General features: G+C 38.2%; 1 protein-coding gene across 2 annotated transcripts in view; it reads left to right on the plus strand.

Annotated features, from left to right (window-relative positions):
• The window catches only part of TBC1D22A (TBC1 domain family member 22A), a 435,605-nt gene extending 425,881 nt beyond the window's left edge, over nucleotides 1–9,724 (plus strand). For both annotated transcript variants that reach the window (XM_075927774.2, XM_075927768.2), the window contains one exon: nucleotides 6,752–9,724. In XM_075927774.2, coding sequence (XP_075783889.1) covers nucleotides 6,752–6,880 — 129 coding nt within the window. In that variant the 3' untranslated portion in view covers nucleotides 6,881–9,724. The remainder of the gene's footprint in view (nucleotides 1–6,751) is intronic.
• Nucleotides 9,725–13,066: the final 3,342 nt, after the last annotated feature.

The following is a 13,066-nucleotide window of genomic DNA, read 5'->3' on the forward strand; positions in this document are numbered from 1 at the left end:
GGGAAAGTCATTTCATCTCTCTGTGCCTTGGTTTACCCAACTGCAATAATTATACTGACCTCCATTTTAAATTTACTTTGAGATTTACTGATGAAAATTGCTGTAAAGGACACAAGGTCATGGTGGTATTCTCTGATTTTTCTAAATTATATCTAGAGTGGATATTTTTAATGAATTGTTGTGTCCTCCCTTTTTTTTCTGTGTATTGTTTTTGACAGCATCAGTGTCAGCAAGCTACCTAATGCTTATTTATCACCATTACTAAATGAGGTATATACATGGAAAAGTTTAGGAATAGTCTGCTACAGAGTAAATAGGTGGAAGTCGCATAGATCTATAAGTGTACTTCACAAACATTGACTGTTTTGATGTAATTCACTGGGTAGGGATAGTGATTTTTTTTAAAGCTGTATTTAGAATTTGCAAAATATTCCTCACAGGGTTGTGTCAAATTTATGGTTTGTAAAATTTAACATTTAAACACTTAAACATCCATTTAACATGCAGTATTTTGAAAGTTATTAAAATACTAAATGGGGGAAAGCTACATATGTCAAATATCTTTAAAACCCTATATGATGCTACATAGCTTGCTAAAAGTCAATAGATTGCTTGCAAAACACTTCCAGTATGAAAAGTGTTACATCAATCTGCTATATATTTGAGTTTGCATGTCTATCTGTCTCTTTGTGGTCTGTCTGTCTGTTCAAGAACTCCTCCTAAATGGTAAGAGCTAGGACCACCAAATTAGATATACCGCTTCCTCCTATCATAACTTGAAGGAGGGAAGGGTTTGGTTGTGCCCAGAAAATGGTATGTGCCTGGAATGAGATTTCTCAGGAAACCATACAGAAAAGAGACTGAATCACCGTGCTTCTCCACCTTCTGTCCAGGTCTGCCTTTAGGGGCTGAAACTTCCTCCTCCCCCACCCCCAATTCATATGGGGATGTTGCTAGCTGTTCCCCTTTGCTAGGGAGCAAAGGGAAAATACATGCATTTCTCACTCTGGGGTCACAGGAGTTACATGAATCTGGACCTGCCCCCAGCCGGGAAACATGCATCCGTCCCCCAGCTGTGCCCGCTGTAGCTGTAACAGCCATAGAAAGGCACTTCTCACCTGGCCCCAGGCTGCCTCAGTGAAAGAAGGCTGAGGTTGTCCTCTGACCCCAGGGCTGCCTGCATACTGAACCTCTCATCCCCAGCCTCACTAGTCCTTTTGAGGTGAAAAGTACTACTTTTAAGGTACCAAATACCCTGAACTCCCACTTACATTTAAGGGAGTTGAGGACACTCAGCACTCCTATGGAAATGTTCAGCATTTTATGGCATCTGACTCCATGTGACTGTAGTACCTAGCTCAACTCATAACGTGCTATTCAATGCTATTATAATAGCTTTACTTGAAGGTATTATAGGAGTGAAATTGTGTTTCTCTTACGGAAATGAGAGGTTAGGTTTTGCTCCATAGCCACATCCCAAGACACCTATGATGTTTCAACTTGAAGCAAATTTCTATGAATGCATTACTACAGTAAAACTCCAGTGGTCCGGCATCCAATGGTCCGGCAACATCTGGAATCCAGAAGTGCTCCGGGCAGCTGGGCAATTGGAGCTGCTCTGCCCCCAGCTTCCCCGATTCAGCTGCTGCTGAGACTGACCAGCGGCTGACTCGGGAAGCCGGGGGCAGAGCAGCTGGGGTGCTGCTGGGTTGGTCCCGAGGGGCGGCGCTAGGGGACCAACCCAGCAGCACCCCAGCTGGTCTGCCACAGGCTTCCCGGAGTCAGCCACTGGTCAGTTTCAGCAGCAGCTGACTTGGGGAAGTCTGGGGCAGAGCAGCTGGGGTGCTGCCGGGTTGGTCCCGCAGTGCCAAGGGGCGCATCCCCCCCACTCCACCCCAGACCTCTCACAGTCCCCCCCCTTTTCGATAGTCTGGCATATCTAATAATCTGGCACCCCCTGGGTCCTAAAGGTGCCGTCTTATCGGAAATTTACTGTAATAGGGTTGGCAAACATCCATTTTTAACAGAATACCTGGCCGAAAAGAGATCCTGGAAGCGCCAGTCAACACTGTTGAGATTACTGTTAAAAGTTTGGATAGCAATGCAGTGAGACTAAAGCAGGCTCCCTACCTGCATCCCAGACTCTTCATGCAGGGCCTACACAGCAACTGGAGCCTTCACCCCCACGTACCCCAGCCCAGAGCCTCCTCCTGCACTCTTTATGTCTGGCCCCACCTTGGAGCTTGCACTTCAGCCAAAGCCCTCACCCTTTCCTGCAACCTTGCCCCAGTCCAATGAAAATCTGGAGAGTGAGGGGGAGTAAGCAACAGCAACCGAACAGTGGAGTGGATGGGGATAGGATCCCAGGGATGGGATTGGGCAAGGGTGTTCAGTTTTCTGTGATTTGAAAGTTGGGAATCCTAATTACTAACCCTTAGAAAAGAAGGATTTCTAGTAGAAATGCTGATAAATCTGTACCTATAGTAGTGACTGTCTCGGTATTATAAAATATCAAGTGGGTTCATAGCATATTAAAACCCATCTGTCCGTACCTACTGTAGCATTTTCCAACACCTGCTGAAAGATTTATGGGGGAAATAAAGGAAGTAAAACAGCAGGAGAATAAACAAAGAAAGAAGAATGAAGATAAGCAAAATAAATGAGAGGATTAATAAAGAGAAAACCTACCTTATATTCCTACTTATGAAAAGACTTAAATTAAAATGATTTGTACAGTTAAAGTTCGACTAATAAAAATAGCATATATTTTCTCATTATTTTGTAGATATTAATCAGGACTTTGAAGTTGCAGAGACAAGTTTTTACCACTTCTCCTATTTCTGACCTATTTGAGAAAGTTTTCTCTCCTAAGGTCATTATTTCACCAATCTTGCAACCATGGACACATTATAATTCAGCTTGCAGATGCGTTCACTCTAACTGCAGACAGTATCAAATATCTTTGGTTATAATTTAATGTCAGATGATATTGTATCTTCCTTTTTTACATTCACGGTCTCTCTCACCAAGTAGAGACATTTCTTATAGAAAAATTGAACCACGCAAGTTCAGTACCATAATAAATAAAAACTAATTTAATTTGGATAGCCTAACCAAACACACAACCATTTTTTGTAAATAGAAACACTTTCTGACCTTTTAAGTTACTTGATTTGTAGTGATTCTCTACAATTCATAAAATTAGAATGTTGGATACAGTTTTGAGCCTTTGTCTCTGGTGAATAATTTAAATACAACTATGGCCTAATTGACAGATTTCATAGCCAGATGCCTTTATAGAAAAAAATTAATAGACCAGAAAATGACTAGTGGAAGCATGCTTAACAAAGTATGGATTTAAAACTCAGTATAGCTTCCTCATTCCAATATATATTCGTATATAGTTTGCCACAGAGTTTTTCATTAAAACAAATAAATTAAATAAAATTAAAGTAAATAAAATAAACAAGGAGAATTACACAAATTAAAACTCTAAATGTGGATGGATAAGTGAATTACATTAGTTAGCCTGACTTCCTTGTTTGCATATAGACCTTAATGGTCTTTGCTTTTACCTTTATCTGTTAGGGAAAATTCAGAATAATAATCATAAATAAATTAATCTAGTTTATCTCAAGTCACTACTAATTCTTCATCTTTGCTCCATTGTAATTATAAGCTACTAAAATGAGAAGCCTTTAAATAGTCTTGTCATGAACTTTGTTAAATATTGATTAGCAGATGTTGTCTATTGAAAGGTATAGGAATAAGTGATATGCTGCTTCACATTCAGGCTACAATGAATACTCCCTGATATGTTTGGCATTAAAAGAAAATGTCATTTTCTTGTGTTTTCTAGGTTATGCTTATTTTTAATAAGCTGTAAAGTTTATTTTTGTTCAGATCTGTTTTGAAGCTCTGTTAAGCAACAGCTTTGAGTAAGATCAGACTCATCTTCAGTAAATTACTTAAGCGATGTGTCTTGGTGATTGCCAATTATCTCACTTGGATTTGTAATGCATATTCCCCAATCAGGACCAGTTATACTTTCTTGAGTCATTAGGGGCCTGATGCTTTTCTCGACTATGTCATTGGCAAAATTTCTACTTATTTCAATGAAAACAGGATTGGATCCTCAATGAGTTACTTTGCCTTGGGTTTACATATTCAGCCCTGATGAAAATCATGAATTCAATTTGAAGTAATTTTAGAAGCATTTAAGCAGTGTTGTTGTTTTTTTAAGAGAAACCTTATTACTTATTTAAGCCTGTGTTAAATTTAGCACAGTGTTTAAATGAAAGATGAACTTTCATGATGTTGTTTTACATATGGCACATTGTGTGTGGTCTAGCGGACTATGTTCTCCAGGACCTCCTGGGTCCTAAATCCAGCTTTCCAACAAACACATTCTGTGGCCTTCAAAGGCAAGTCACTATCTTTAGTTGTTTCCCCATATGCAGAAAACCATAATGTAGCTTGTCAGTTTATCTGACAGTGTGTTGAAACAAACCTGTAAGTTAATATATCTATAGTAAGATCATCTGTATGGTGCTTTAAGAAAGGTAACTAGACCACATAATAAATATAGATACTGTATTCAGGGGTGGCCTGTGACTATAGGCGGACTCGGGCGCTGCCACTCGGGGCGCCCGATGATGACATCACGGGGAACCTGGGGCGCCCAATGATTTCAGTCCATTGACGGCCCTGCAGGCGGGGACGCCGATCGCGCATTTCGCCTGGGGTACTAGCTGCCGCAGCCGGCCTCAGGCCACTCCTGACTGTATTCATGATTATGATTGGAAAGGTAGCCTACTGCCTGTCAGAGACCTCTTCATAATGCACCAGGGAAGATGAAAGGCTTCAACCAGACATTCTGATTACATGCCAATGACTCGGGACATGTAAGGAAGGGCAGTTGTTCTACATCCTATACTGAATGGTTGTGCAAAGGTTTATGAGGATGTGTTTTGGCTGTCCAAAACAGATGTGTGGGAAAACATGTTTTTTCTGGTCACTGGGGGTACGTCTACACTGCGGGGTGGAAAAACTCTGCTGCGTCCAAGGAACACGTTTGCTCTTCCACTTTTTTTTTTCGGAAGAGCAAACACACTCTTTCCGGGACCCCTGTGTACCTCGTTCTACATGGGGCCAAATGGCAGAAAATCCTCTTCTGGAAAAGCAATCGGAAAAAGCTATGGAAATTGTGGAGTGCATTTTGCGTTGCTTTTTTTCAAAAAAATCCTATAGTGTATACTTAGCTTAAGTGATGAAGCAAGAAGACAGCTAGTTCCCCCTGTGACATCTTGAAACCAAAAGAGTAGAGTTAACTGCCAATCCTTATATACTGTTGGGATTTAATCTGGTCTATGATGGATTTCATATACTATAATCATAGTATATTCAGTTGACCAAAAGCACATTTGAAACCTCATGGTCACGGTAATACCTAATTCCCATAATAGCAGGAATCCATATTTTAGCAAAATATTTGTGTTTGTGGTGGTGTTTTCAAGTATTATTGGAAGAGGTACCTATTTTAATCTATGTTAAATTCATAATGAATGATGAAGTAAACTGAACTAATGTGATCTTGCAAAAATAAAATCTCCAGAGTAGTGGATATGAAGTAATCTTCTGGAGATTTCAGTAGTTAATTGGCTTTGTCAGTGTATAAATAATTGAGTAGTTACAGAAATGCAAAAAGCCAGATTTTATCTGATTTTATTTTGCCATGTGTGCTTACTTTTGTGTACAGGCCAGTGGTCTCAAACATTTTAGGTTACTCAGTACTGGACAGTTCTGTGCACCATCCGTTTACTGAATCTGGGTTACTAAATTAGAATCTGAAATTGAATGTGCCGGCATAGGCAGTAAGTTATCATGGTAGTAGTGTACTGTGTTTCACCCTGAAAATATAGAGGCTATGACAACCTGAAGTAAAGTGGATTAAAAACAACAAAAAGTATTTATTTTATAGTACGTGTATGACTGACATGCTAGGGTATTCAGAGCTTAGCATATTGATGTTGAGTGGGTAATAAGTGCTAGTAACTGTAAGTAGGCTCTTGATTCAATGCAGAAGATCCATAGAATGTAAATATTTGTGTAGAATTTAAAGAGAATTAAGGTGCAAGAGAAGAGATGAGTAGAAATTGGAAAGAATTCTCAGTACCTACATGATGCAACATTCAGTTGGTGTTTGCAGCTGTGGAACTAGAAAGTGTGGAAAAAATAACCAGGGAAATAAATTACATTGCTATTAAGCAATTTACTCTAATTTGATAAAACTAGATGGGAAGAAGGTTAATCTTGTAAAGGTGAAGGATTGGGACTCTGGAGATTGGAGCTTATTTCTTACTTCTGTCAGTGACATCCAGTCTGATCTTGAGCATTTGACGCCGGTGAGTCAGTCCCCAGTCTGTAAAATTTGGATAAGTATTCCTTTCCTCTCACTCTGACTGGTTTGTCTATTTAGATTTGTAGGGGTGTTTGTAATTATGTGTTTCCCTAGCACACTTGATGCATGAATAAAGGGCCTATGTACTACAACAGTACAAATAATAATTAATAATAGATTTTAAACTTTTTAGGTTAGGAACTATCTTACTATGTATAGGGATAGTGCTTAACATAATGGGGTCTCAGTATTGGTTGGGCCCTCAAGTCATTACAGCAACCAGTTCACTATGTTACAATTTTATTTTAAGACCATTCATTTTCCTATTTATTTTTCTTTGTTCCTCCCCAGGAGTTGCTGATTCTTTTACAGAATTTGCCCACAATGCACTGGGACAATGAAGATATTAGCGTCCTCCTCGCAGAAGCCTACAGACTGAAGTTTGCATTTGCAGATGCCCCCAATCATTACAAGAAATGAGCATAAAGAACCAGGATCTTTAACACCAGTTTCTTCTGGAGTATTGATGGCTTTCATTATTCAGATTTGCACTTTCATATAATTACTAATCATTGCATTTAAGTGAAGAATTCTGTGAGGACTTACAAAATGAGGGCAGAATACCAAAGAGATGGAGAGAGCAGGATAATGAACATTATGTTGGCATAAAAGTGAACTTCCATGCTCAACACATAAAAGCAACATAAGTTCTGTTAAGGTTTCATATTATTTCATATTCCTTCCTTTAATAATTATTGGAATTATATATAAATATACAATGCATTTTTGCATTAATCTCTGCCTGGTGATTGTCATGTGTCCATGAGCCTTAAAATCCGGTATGGGACTGACTGTGAGCTTGTATAATTATTCCTATCTAAGCAATACTACTCTCTGATACCTTTGCCTGCTTATATTTGTCTGTAGTAGGAATGATTCCCAATGGTAAAAACAAGGGCACATCATGTGTATGAAGGTGAATTTGGACAATAGGGCTCACAAGTATTGGGTTTTTTTAACCTGTGAGAACATTTAAATATTATTTTGTGTTTTTACAGAGAACCAAAATATGGAAACTTCAGTATAACACAACATATGGTGGTATAATTTGCACATTTTCTGCAAGTAATTAATGTTGTCCTGAGAGTTCCCTCAAGCCCTGCGCACCATTGTAACCACGTTAAGGATTTAAGTGGGGCTTAAGGATTTATGTTAGCACCCAATTAAATTCCCCCACATATTTTGGAATATTTCTAACACACTGAGTAAAGTGAAAAAATATGCTTTTTTGTCATAGTAAACAAAATCATAATTATTAAGTTTTAAAAGAGGTAAATATTTGTCAGCATGAAAAATCACTTGGAAGGGATTTATGTTCAGAAGCTTAGTTTACAGTGCAAAATGTTTTAAATGTCAGTTATTGCCTTATTATCCATTTCTAACGTGTTAGAAAAGGAAAAAAGTAATACTTGTTTGTTAACTAATTTGCTTGAGGATTTGTTTTCTCTCCATGATGCAGTGGAAGTGCAAAAATTGCTATTGTTAACAATAATGGTAACTATGTGTCCCAATTTCCTTTCCCCGACCTTGCAACATGAGAAGAATAAAACTCCCCCCCCCCTTCCAAAAAAAAAACCCCCAAAAAACTTCAGTTAATGTTCCTTCATGTAATTACAGGATTTTTAATGAATTTTTACACTCTGTTAATTTACTGTAAATGGAATATTTATTTTCAGGAAATCTTGTAAGATAGTTCTGCCTGCAGTTGAGAACTGCAAAGAGCACAATGTACTAAGAATTCAAAGTTATTTTACTTTAATATACTTCCAGACAGAGTTACAGTGTTAAAGGCACAAATCTAGACATAGCAATGCACTATTATTTTAGGCAAATAAAAAAAATCTTCAGGAGTGCTTTATCTTAAGATACAATAATAGTGAATTATTTACATTCTCTTACAAAATATCCAGTAAGTTTTTTTTTCTTTTGTGTTGTAAATTACCCGTTGTATAGGTCGTGGTTTTTGACAGTTTTTTTATTAATTTAATAGCAGAATTGAGATAAAGAAAATAAGACTAATTTTTACCAGTTTGGGCTATGGAATGTCTTTTAAAATGGCATAAAAGGGGAAGGAACTAACTGAAACAATTGATGTTTTGACATTGAAAGTATGATTCTGTTCTATTGAAGTCAAAGGGAATCAAATAAATTAGGATCAGGATTCCTGTATTATTGTATTTGTGCCTAAAGTACACAGTCCATGTGCCCATCTTAAATATCAAATGGTCCCTACATTTTTGTTTATCTTCAATGTGTGTCTAGAATTAACCTTAAGTTGACACAGAATGTCATATTGTGCCTAACAAAATAGCTACCATTAACAGAGTACATCCTGAAACTTTTATGTGACAATTTCTGGTAGTTATATCTGTAACTACCATAAATAAAAATAATCTGTTAATAGAAATTCAGATTATTATAACTAATTCAAAAGAGAAAAATACACAGCAGTAAGCACATAATTATTCTGTGAGATTTGTATAGTTAACTTGTTTATCAAGACATTATTTAGCAAGATACATGGAATATGAAAAGTTGACTCAAAATTGTTTGCTGTGTTAGATGCTACTGTGTAACATTTATAAAGCTGGGTATGTATTTCTAAAGTTTCCTTCACAAGGTCCACGGATGATGACTGCTATGTCTTCCAAATTCAAGTGGTAAATATCACTTTCTTTTAAAGAAAATGCTGTCATGTCCCCAAAAGAAGCTATATTTGCTGTTGCACTCATATCAGAAATTAAAGATTATACTTATGCACATTGCTTTGTGAAGGTCCTTGGGAGTTTCCTAATGTACTGATGATATGTAGATGATATTTTAGAGTACATGAAAGGCTATTTTAGAGTACATGAAAGGCTAACATTTTTGTGTAAAATCTCTTCCAATTTATAATACCATAAAACGTAATACAAAAACATTTCACTTTATAAAAGTAATTATCCTTATGTTTTCATAATTATCCATCTCAGGCAAAGTGCCATTCCAACCAAGCTGTTAGGTACAGAGGAAATAACATTCTCTGTCATTTTTACCTCCAAAGACCTATTTTTCAATATAAAAAATGAGAATATTAAAATTGGTTTGTAATTTGTATTTTCTTATGGATCAAAGATTTTAAACATAGAGGAGGTATCTTAACACATCTTTAGTAAATCCAATCTGTAGTTTAATGAAATTGATATGACAATACGGAAGGTTGTGTTGTCTAAAAGGCAATGTGTTACAGGATTTTTGTAATAAAATTTACACTTTAGAGAAACAGCTTTATGACTTCAGTATTCACATAGTAGTGTAAATAATAAACAAATTAATCAAGTTTGTAAATATAATACATGAGAAAACATAAGATTCTAAGCTTCAACTCTTATGTACATCTCTAATACATTAAAATAAATCATGTTACAATGTTCCTTTTGCTTTTTTTCATATAGGAAAAAAACCTATGAATTTATATTTAACTTCAGAACTATAAAATAAAAGTACATAAAGTTCAGTTGTATTTTTGACAGATGAGTTTCAATAGACACTGCTTAAAACTGTAAAATTAATGGAATGAATACATACTTCTAAAGTAATAGTGTGTTATGTTGCTCAAAAAGCACTTTTAAAATCTGAAAAAATTTGAATTGTATCATTTTTTCTAGTAATAATACATTGTCAATCCTGTATTGCAAACCACTAAACTTAATGGGCCAAGTTCTGCTCTCATTTATGTTTCTGTGACTCCCTGCCTTGCAGACTTTACAAGCTAATAAGACAAGCTCCATACAAAGGCATATCATGCATTATGAGCCATACGAAGGGAAGCATAAGGATATTTCCATGAGAAGCAGATAAGTCGGGTATACTTTGCAGAGCAGAGGTGGTGGAGGATGGAAAACCAATAAAATCTAGGAGTGAATCGGTAGGGACTTGCAAAGTTGTGAAATACTTTGTGAAAGGGTAAGGAGCTTAAACTTAATCTGTGAAATAGCAAGAACCAGTGGAAGGATTGGGGTGACATGGGGGGAGGTGATGTAATAAGAACAGTGAGCTAGAAAGATGCACTTAGCAGCTGCATTCTGTTATGTACTTTGGAGGATGATAAAGGCATTAAGGTTGCCAAAATGAAGACAGAATGGTCAGGATAAGAAGCGATGAGAGAATGCGACTGTCTTGGTTGTCTAGACAGAAAAAGTATGGCTCAAAAATGCTTTGAAAAAAAAAAGTGGATCTGCAAGGGCAAGAGAGAGGGAAGTGCCAAAGACAGTGAGGGATACAGGAAGAAATATTACCAATTTGAAGATCTCACCTTCAGTGACCTTTATGGCTCTACATCAGTTAAGCTCTTCTGAAAATCTTACCTGCTTAGTTTAGGGGCAGAATTGGGTAGGGAAAGACAAGTCCAGAGTTGAGAGAGAGATGAGAAAGTGACTATGTAAACTGAGACAAGGATAGAGACAGAGCCCAATGCATGATCGTGGGTAACTGCCAGTGTGACAAAGTGGAACTTCCAAATGAGAAGATGTACAGGAGGAGGAGATAAAGATAAGGGCTGGAAAACCAGTCAAGAATGAGATTTCAAGGAGGCTGAGGATGGATATGTCATGTTATTTTGTGATTAAACTTATGGTATAAGACACGCCCAAATTTTGATGCACACTTCCTCAACAGCCTGAGAAAGAGAGATCAAAAATAGACTTTTGGCACTTGCCTTAAGCAATCTGGGCTCTGGGGAGTTGGAAGTACAGGGTAGACAGAGAGAATTCCCAAAGCAAAGACTCCTCACTGAGAGTGCCCTGCTAGCACCTTCCCATCCTTCATATGTAGATGCCTGTGCCGATCACAACAGCAGCAAGGTGTCGTGAAGAGAGAGCAAATCTCAGATAACCTGCTTCCACGAACTCTTCCACTTGCACCCACTTGCTGCCAAGCTCCACCATCCACCTATCCCCACCAATATATGGTTATGTTAAAAGTTCCCATACACTTCATGATAAAATGGTTTGTTACAGGGAACTAACAAACAACATTAAGTGAAGTTAATTTCTTTGGATATAAATGTATTCTCCCCAAGCCGTAATGTAGATGTATATGTAACCAATGATGTTATTTAACCTAGAGCTGCCTTCAATGTTTGAGAAACAACTCCTGAGTCAACATTCTCAAATTCTGTGGGTCTAATCACACATTTCTGCATGAACACACGTACTTACTCTTCCAGTCAGAGCCTTCCTTACCTATATGCAAGATATGCGGTTACGTAGTGTACCCAAAAATTTGGGATACCACTGGGTCTTTTTGTCCACCCACCTGACTCTTCCTGTTTCTGTTCTGTGGCTTTGCTTCCTCCTGAGAGAATCTAGTTAACTTAAAAGTGAAAAAGCCTCCCAGAGCTATTAGCAAAGTCTTGAACCTGTGCAAGAGCCATTCAGTGCTAACGAATCCATTTAATAGGCATTTGCCAACCTGAGATATTTCCCATCAGTTTTTGAATTAGTCTAAAGAGCTTACTTTACATTATGTTTTAAAAATATTTCCTTAGTGTGTTGCTGAAAATTATAAAATCACATCACTAAAAATCCTCATCATCCCTCTGGCTGTCATCGGGCATAGGGACACCAGTTTAATAATACTGTGTAGGGCCCTGTAAATCCTAAAATCAGCCCTGCTGCCAGTTAGCTGACGGTTGGAAAAGAGATGCAAGAACATTCACCAGGCGCATCCTCTTATCAATAAACATTTACATTTTCAAAAAAACGGATTCTTATGCAAAGTGTCTGCAGTTCAGCTGAAGGTTTTATTAGCTGTTTATTGTGCATGGATTTCTTGGAAAGCCAGAGGCATTTTGCTTGTAGATCATAGATATTTCAAATTTCCCCAAATGTGCCTTGGTGGCCGGATGGGAGAGGTGGAGAAAGAACAGCCCTTCTTTTTCAAGGATTTTGGAATCACAAGGACAGAAGACATGAGCAATGGTTTCACCTTTTCCTCCAACTTTTCAGGGTAATGAATTCCTTTTTCCTCCTCGTAATTTCTCCTCAAGAATTCCCTACTGCAGGGGTGGGGAACCTTTTTTGGGTCGGGGCCACTGACCCACAGAAAAATCTGTTGGGGGCCGCACACAAGAGAGAAGCAACCAACAAAAATCCTCACCAATGTGGCCCCCAACTTAGAAGGAGAAAGACACTCCCCAAAGTCTCCTCACAGATCAGAGCCTGGAGGCAGGGGTGGGGGGCCAGCCTAATAGATTTGTGTGCTCCAGCCCCAGGGTGGGGCAGCAAGGGGGGTGGAGTGCCAGTGCGGGCTCCAAATGCTAGGGGGACCTTGAGCCTTGGGGGCTGGTTCCAGGCTAGCCGGGGGCTGCATCTGGCCCCTGAGCCTGAGGTTCCCCTTCCCTGCTCTAGTTAATCAGAATGGGGCATCTCCCTCTAAAATCACTGGCATCACCTAATAGGAACCAGTTAAGTAATCTTTATGCAAATCATAAGTCCTCCCAGTTTTAGCAGATGTCACAACAAGTCTGGAAAAATCCTCCAAACTCAACATTCTGTAACTATTGACATCACCTCTTAGACATGAAGTCCACCAGCACAGGAGGACAGCAACAGCCTTGCAAAAACT

This window comes from Pelodiscus sinensis, chromosome 1 (genome assembly GCF_052426305.1).
Source record: "Pelodiscus sinensis isolate ZL-2025 chromosome 1, ASM5242630v1, whole genome shotgun sequence".
Lineage (NCBI taxonomy): Eukaryota > Metazoa > Chordata > Testudines > Trionychidae > Pelodiscus > Pelodiscus sinensis.